This window comes from Priapulus caudatus, unplaced genomic scaffold, assembly GCF_000485595.1.
Source record: "Priapulus caudatus unplaced genomic scaffold, Priapulus_caudatus-5.0.1 Scaffold354, whole genome shotgun sequence".
Classification (NCBI taxonomy): domain Eukaryota; kingdom Metazoa; phylum Priapulida; class Priapulimorpha; order Priapulimorphida; family Priapulidae; genus Priapulus; species Priapulus caudatus.
The window spans coordinates 120,820-128,460 of NW_014577415.1; the positions used below are offsets into that span (position 1 = coordinate 120,820).

The 7,641-nt window shown below is 42.7% G+C and overlaps 1 protein-coding gene and 1 long non-coding RNA gene across 2 annotated transcripts in view; both read left to right on the top strand.

Moving 5' to 3' along the window:
• Window positions 1-2,733, top strand: part of LOC106809443 — a 5,108-nt gene extending 2,375 nt beyond the window's left edge. The window contains exon 3 of the long non-coding RNA XR_001393874.1: window positions 2,669-2,733. This is a non-coding gene — a long non-coding RNA (uncharacterized LOC106809443). The remainder of the gene's footprint in view (window positions 1-2,668) is intronic.
• Window positions 1-7,545, top strand: part of LOC106809442 — a 12,830-nt gene extending 5,285 nt beyond the window's left edge. Inside the window, exon 4 of the mRNA XM_014812521.1 lies at window positions 6,858-7,545. Within this exon, the coding sequence (XP_014668007.1) occupies window positions 6,858-7,084 (227 nt within the window). The 3' untranslated portion in view covers window positions 7,085-7,545. The remainder of the gene's footprint in view (window positions 1-6,857) is intronic.
• The last annotated feature ends 96 nt before the right edge of the window (window positions 7,546-7,641 follow it).

The window sequence follows — 7,641 nt, forward strand, 5'->3', positions numbered from 1 at the left end:
ACAAGTATATTTATGATATTAGACAGAAATTTGAGTGACAGCGAAGTATTTGCATATGGAAAAGAACACTGTTAAATTTGTTGAAAAAAAGGTTTTTTTTCCCCATGTGGCTTATGCCATTTTGGATGACATTTCGTTGGAGCCCGTGTATATGTTGGAGCCCGTGATATTATACTTGTAATAGGAACACCATGAGTATTGGTGTGTGGAATAGGGTGGTGGTGGGTCTGTGGTCCAGGTGATATTGGGGCTTCGAGACTAAAATGGGGCGGCGATCTCGAGGACAAGATAAGAAGCTGTATAGGCACGGCGGTCTCTACTAATCATATACTCCCTATAATAAATTCAAACGCAATATATGTAAGTTATGAATTTAACAAAATTAAACTCCACTTCATCGCAACTATAACAGATTTTCTACGCTCATTCCGTGTGATCACTTCACACGAGAGGTTCACATGAGCTGCATGTTTAGCTAGGGTATAGCAATGCGAAATTAACGCCATGGGCCGTAAAAGTTTCCGATATCCATATACTTCTATATGCATATATGTGTTTGCGTGAGGTTTCACGAGAGAACGATTCAAACGAAACTGAGTGCGACTGCTCGCAAGCACACCTTGCATCAAGCCTGTTGTATATCACAATGCAAGGATTCATCCAAATTTTCTTCAGACTCACATCTGCTGAATGTCGCCAGCATGAGGCTATAGCAACATCATCGACATAACAACGATCGATGCGCAGTTTTGACTCGAACGAAAGCTTGTTTACCGCGAAAACTTAAGCAATCACAGTTGCGGAGGCCGGCTGTTCCATTAAATTTCATTGTTTTAATTCTTCTAATTAATCAGCGGTGAATAATGCTACAGGGTGTGAATACAGGGGTGAATTTATCAGGGGTGAAATATATGGGTGATAATTTGTCGTTATTAACCCCTGCTAAATATATACAACAAGTACCAAAATATACTGTTACCAAGCGTTCATCTCTAATAGCCGTGATTCCATTAACCTTTGCATCATATACGGTGTGCTGCCTGACGATACTATTATATATATTCCTGACACGAGGGCTTGCGGACTCTGTCTCACAGCTCATATTTTTTACTTTTTAATATATTACTTACTATACATATATACTACCTATTACAATATATACTATGTTTTACAACTCGGGATCCAGAGGCCACCAGATTAAGCTGGCCATAACGGTTGCGAGATTATGGTATGTGGCGTCGCAGGCAGAGTGGAAAATGTCTGCCCGACCAGGTTCACAGTTGGAATTATCGTTAATTGATTGGGCTTCCTGATATGTGAATTTTATACTATAAATCCTGATAGTATCAGCTAACTCAGAATTTTAATTAGCTAGTTAATCTTGGGATTGTGATGATACAAAAGGAAAAAACATGCTGGACTACTGAATTAGTGATTATTATATAGAGCCTAATTAATTCAAACAGTATAATTGCGCTATATATAAAAAAGTATCAATTTTTTCTCAACACTAACTTTTATGTAAAATGTCATCATACCAACCATCAATCAAATCGTCACGTGGTGAGGAAAAACAGTAGAAGCTGATGCCCGTAGAGGCTGTCCATTGCTGTTTCTTCACGCAATTAAGTATTATCAGGAGGCGGTATAATAGGATCTAGATCTCGTATATTAATATCTCTATTATCACTCCTGTATAATGACGTATAAAACTAACTATAGTGTATGTTACTAAATGACTTACATCATCGGCACATTCGACAGCTAAGCGACGACCTTGCCTCATTATCCTCCACTAATGAAACGGTTGCAGTCTAGGCAAACCCCTGCTATTGATGGTCATTTATCGTTGCCACTCGCTCATGTATTTCATATATCGATATCGAATTTGACATGTAAGCATTGCGTTACGCACCTGCCGTGTGCACACACTGTCTACAGTACATTACAATACTGTGACATATTTACAGCGTTCATATTCATGAAAAAGTTAGATCATATTAGTGCAACATTGCAGCTATAAGGTGATTGCTCACATCATCTCCAAACCGGCCTCGGATTTGGCACTGGGCTTGGTCCACGCGGATGGACTGCCACCAGTTGACCCAGTACACAGCTTTGTTTTAGGAAGCATATATAAGGGTTAATATAAAGGTGCAGGTGCTTTCCAAGTGGAACAAGAGTTGCCGCCACCGGATCAAAATGATATCGCCGATGAGAATATTTTTAGATCATCATCACACGGTAGTAGTTTTTGCAGAGACGTGCTGCTGTTTGCTTGCTGCTGCTGATTTGCTGCTTTGCTATATGTACAACTGACTACTGCTGATTGCTACTTACTTACATACTACTACTTTTACTAGCAAATTCAGCTGCGTGCTTGCTGCTACTGCTGCTCTGTTTGATGCTGGCTTATTGCCGTACAACTAATTATGTTCCTGTCACCTGTTGCTGCCTGCTGCCTGACGAACGATCATGGTAACGATGACGACAATGTAACCATACACTCCATTGAGTACTTTACACTGTTTGCTTGACAACATTCACAATCGATTTTACTCGATCATTAATTATGCACGAGGCATCAAAACATTGCCACCGATTGTAAGTACTCCAACTACAGCAGTAAGCTTTGAAGGTCGACTCTCACCTCCTCTGTTCGTTACAGGTATGCATGGCCCAGTGGCACCAGAGGGTAAACTTGGACACAGATGCCCACAGGCCACGAGGTCAAGCTTCACCCATTGCTGGATTTGCCCGCAGATCATGCAACCAACATTATTTAACGTTTGCTCCCGACATCTTCGCGCTCAACTCGTGCGCGCGACGGTGTGCGCCGCCTTATTGGACGACAGCGCCACCTAGCTGTGAAACATCGACCGAATAGCCGCGGATGCAGTGCTTTCTTGGCGGTCTGCGACGTCCGCGGCGGAGGGCGCGGGTTGCCCCGACGTATGATGCTCAGGGGCGCGAAGCGTTCCGCCGCTTCTCCAAGAATGGAGTCGCGAGCCGAAGCACCCTTCTTGTGTTTTCACGGGTCCCTGATTATCGCACTCTGTACAACTGAAACGCTGTTAATGCCAGTAGAGCCGACACAGACTGCATAGGCAATAGACAAGAGAAATAGGAACCGGACACAAACTGCAACTCCCAGGTAGACAGGAAGGTGAAAGCGCACCACCGAACGAACGCACGCAGAGAAAACACTGACGCGCCGACTCTCTCTGCTAATCTACGTATGAGCGGTGTCTGCCGCCAGGGGCCGCCACTCTCTGCATTCTGGCTCGGTGGGCTGCGTCGGCGTGCAACGAGCCTGAGGTAGCATTACACAACATAGATGGCGCGCAGAAGCGTCGATCGATCGCCTGCTGGCGCTTGCGTCGCAACATAGCCGTGCATCCAACTTCACTCGAAGGAGCATGGCGGACGATCCCAACGACCTTGAAAAGCTGGCCGGTCGCTTCGGCACGTATGGCTGTGGGACGACCCGCGGTCAAGTGCCCCTGCTCCTTATTCTACGACTGCCGAGCACGCGAAGCGATGAGAATCTACCGCCAGATAACGGAAACAGCGTGCTGTGGGGGCGCGCCAGGTCGGTGCGCTCGCTGCTCCGCCGGCCCGGGCACGGGTACTCTACAGCCACTCGCCAGCAGTGCGCGGCGCCGGCGGCGCACCTCGCTCAGATTACTGCGTCCGAGGGCATCGACCTTCTACGGAAGAGACGCTAGAGGTCGAGCGCTCACGGTGGACGTGACGGCTTGCGAGGAGCGGCGCGAATCGCCGCGCGCATGAGTGGAGCTGACGCGAGCGGCCCTGACGGACGTAAGACGGATAGGATCGCGTCTCCGGGCCCTGGTATTCGTTTTGACAGGCGCAGAACCGGAGCGATTCTCGTTCGAGAAGGACCACATCGTGGAACACGCGCGAAACCGTCGCGCGTCGATTTCACTCAAGGACCGTTCCCCGGCGTTAGACTCCGTCGGTTCATGTTCCGGGGACACACGTGCAACACACGATCGGCAATTTTGAACAACGTGCACGGAGCGGCGCGCGTGGCGAGCGCCCCTACGGAGAGAGACGTGCTTCACATTTGAGAGAGAAACAGTGTTGTGATGCTTGTTTTATATCAAAGCTAGGACGGATGTCTCTATCGCTAATGTGGTGCATTTGAGGGAAAGCCACAAGGTCTGGAATTTTTGCTATAACATTCACACCAGGACGTTGTTATTTATGCAAGCCTTAATATCTGAAGCAGCTAAACGGCAACACCATAAATTTAATTGCGAAGAGCTATTATGACATCACAAGATTAGCTGTTGATGAAGGAGGACTAATATAGAATAAATGAAAATATTAACAATACTTGTACTAGGTTAATGTGGTTTCTTCGTATTTCATTACATCCCTCAGAATACAACAATTTGCTCAAAACATGGAGGACAAGTTACATTTAGCATCAAGAATTAAATTTATTTAATAATATTGATTATGTAACATCAGACAATAAAAAAAACATTACAAATTAAATTATAATGGGTGTTCAAAAACTAGGAAGTCAGCTTAGGTGTGCCACAAATTGTACCATATGTGGTGTGAGAAATATTAGCATTTATGAAGTACAAGTCACCTGTCTTGTGGCTTTCTGGCTTCTTCTGGCGTGGCCGCTCTGATTGCAAACTCTTTCATCACTGCGTTATGGACATTGTCTATGTATGGCTATGTATATGTTCTGTAGTTCCTGTGTTTCATATATATGTGTACTCATCTCCTCCTGGTGTTACACTACGTCAGGTTCCTGTTGAAACAGGAGGGAATTTTCAGTCACTCAACTGATTTTTTCTTCTTTCTGCCTTTTTTTTTAAAGGGCTTAATTTGGCAGTATATGTAATTATAGAATATTTATAGGATACAACAAAATGTTAAACCAGTTCCACAGTCCTCTATAGGGATGCCCATTAGATGTGGTATTGCTTGGCGCAGTAACTATACTCATTTTCTCATTTATCCAATCAATTTCGGTATTAGTGAAAGTGTCCTTCAGCTGAACAGCAAAATTCAGTCAGAGAAACAGCATGGGAAACGCATCACTTCAACGTTCCATGCGAAGAATTTTGTGGATCACAATTACGACAGTTTGTAAATTTTAAGATACTCTAAATGTGGAGGGTCCCAAATGTGGGGGCCCGGGGCACGTGCTCCTGTTGCCCCGCCCTTAATCCGCTAGTGGATATGGACTCTTGATAACACCAAGAGTCCATATAAGAGATCTCTATATATATAGAGTCTCTATAATAGAGTCATCTAATAGAGTAATAATAGAGTCACTAATAGAGTCATAATATAGTCGCTAATAGAGTCATAATAGAGTCTCTATTATGGAATCTTGATAACATGTAACTGATGTTGTGTCTGTTATGATAGACGCCTGAGAAAACAGCTAATTTGTTCTGTCAGGATTGAATGATATACTGTTTTTATTATTAACAGTAAAAAGTACAATTTTACTTATCAATTAAAAGCGTTCCCAGCTAACCATTTGACGTTGTGGCAGCGTTGTCACAACGTTTCACTTACGTTGTAAAAACGTGATATAACGTTGTGGCAACGTAAATTTGTAGACTCCACTGAACGTTGCCACAACGTTGTGGAATAACATTGTAATGTAACATTCCTGGAACCATGTGTAGACGTTTAAAATAATATTAGATTATTATTATATATAGATGGTAGGTGGATGCAATTCAATTTCACTTAATATGAATGCTCTATTTAGCTTCAAGTGTCAGGCTAGGCAAGTCACCACGGTCATTTGTAAAGAACAGCAGAGCTACGTCCACGCCTGTTGTTAGTAACAAGAAAGCACGTAAGCTGCATGCACCAGATGTCTCTACAATTGCAGGTGCTACTACCAGCTATCATCCTCCCAAGCGAGAATCTTGTCTAGTCAAATAAATTCCACAAAAAGCGTGCATTGTAGCGGAACATTAGTGATAAGCAATGGTAGATCTTACTATGCAGTGTACGTAATTCTAACGCCTATCATATCTCTACTATTTCTATTAAAAATGCAGGAAAGAAACAAGGTCTGTCCGTGTCAAATCGTCACACAGCTTCCCTACGTAGTTCAACGCCAGCCAGCCAGCCACCGGTGGATGGTGCATCGATTCTAGATGTTTCAAATATCACGAGTAGGCTATCTAAAAGTTATCATTTGCATTAGCATATATTTACGATATTTTTTAACTCGATATTTGTACTGTGACTAATAGCATGGCTATTGACAGTATATTTTGTTTCTGATGTAGTCCTTGAAATGCTGCAGTTATATTAATAAGACTGGAAGACTTAGCTGCAGATGGGTGCTCTTATATATTCACATAGATATAAGAAGTGAACTAGTCCTATCGGAAGACAACAGGAATGCAGGGAGCAGCAGCCTTGTGCTCACGTAAGACACATTTACTCGATAGTAATAATGTAAATGTAATAACAATTAAATTAGGTATCTGGTAACAAATACGTGTGGGTATAGACGATTTGTTATACAGTAAGTACAATTGTATGCAGTAAAATCCTAGAGGCTACTGTCCCTTTAAACAACATGCACAATAAGTTACCAGGTAGGCATGCATGAACCTACCATAGATTAGGATGAAAATGGAATGCAGAAATTTAAACGAGTATAGTTACTCGCCCACATACACATCTATGGCACCCTATAAGGTACTTGTGGAATGTTTAACATTTTTGTTGTTATCCTATAATATATTTCTATAATTAAATATAGCTGCCAATTAAGCTAAAAAAAAAGCAGAAAGAAGAAAAATCAGTGACTGAAAATTCCTCCTTTTCAACAGGAACCACGAGTGTAACACCAGGAGGAGATGAGTACACATATATGATGGAAACAACAGGAACTACAGGAACATATACATATGCCTACATAACAATGTCCACCAGTGATGAGGAGTTTGCAATAGAGACGCCACGCAGAGAGAAGCCAGAAGCCAAGACAGGTGACTTGTACTTCATATCTAATATTTCTCACACCTCAATGGGACAATTTGTGGAATACCTAAGCTGACTTCTAGTTTACGAAACCTTATAATTTATTTGGTATGTTTTTTTTTTATTTCTGATGTATTAAGTTTATGAATAAATTTAATCTTGGATCTAAATGTAACTGTCTCCATGTTTGAGCATGTGTATCTGAGGGAGTAATAAGTACGAGAAAACCACATTAACTAGTAGGTCCGTGTATATATCGTCTTTTCGTTTTTCTTACTTCAAAACAAAACACGAAAAACGAAAAAGGGTAGTTATTTCCTTTTTCGTTGTTCATACACGATAACGAAAAACGGTAAGCGATAAACGAATTCGTTTTCCGTTTTTCTAGCACATCAACGATAAACAGTGAAGGAAAATTTATACGAATTCGTTTTTCGTTTTTCGTACCGTCAAACGGAAAACGAGTGGCGCTGCAGTCGACTCGGCGGTGCCATGCCGCTGTCACGGTTTGAGATTACCCCCAGTCTGAAATTACCCCTAGCACCTCGAGGAGGAGGAGGAGGAGGAGGAGAGAAGGTGATGGAGTAGGGGGAGGAGGATAAGGAGGAGGAGGGGAGAAGGTGATGGAGTAGG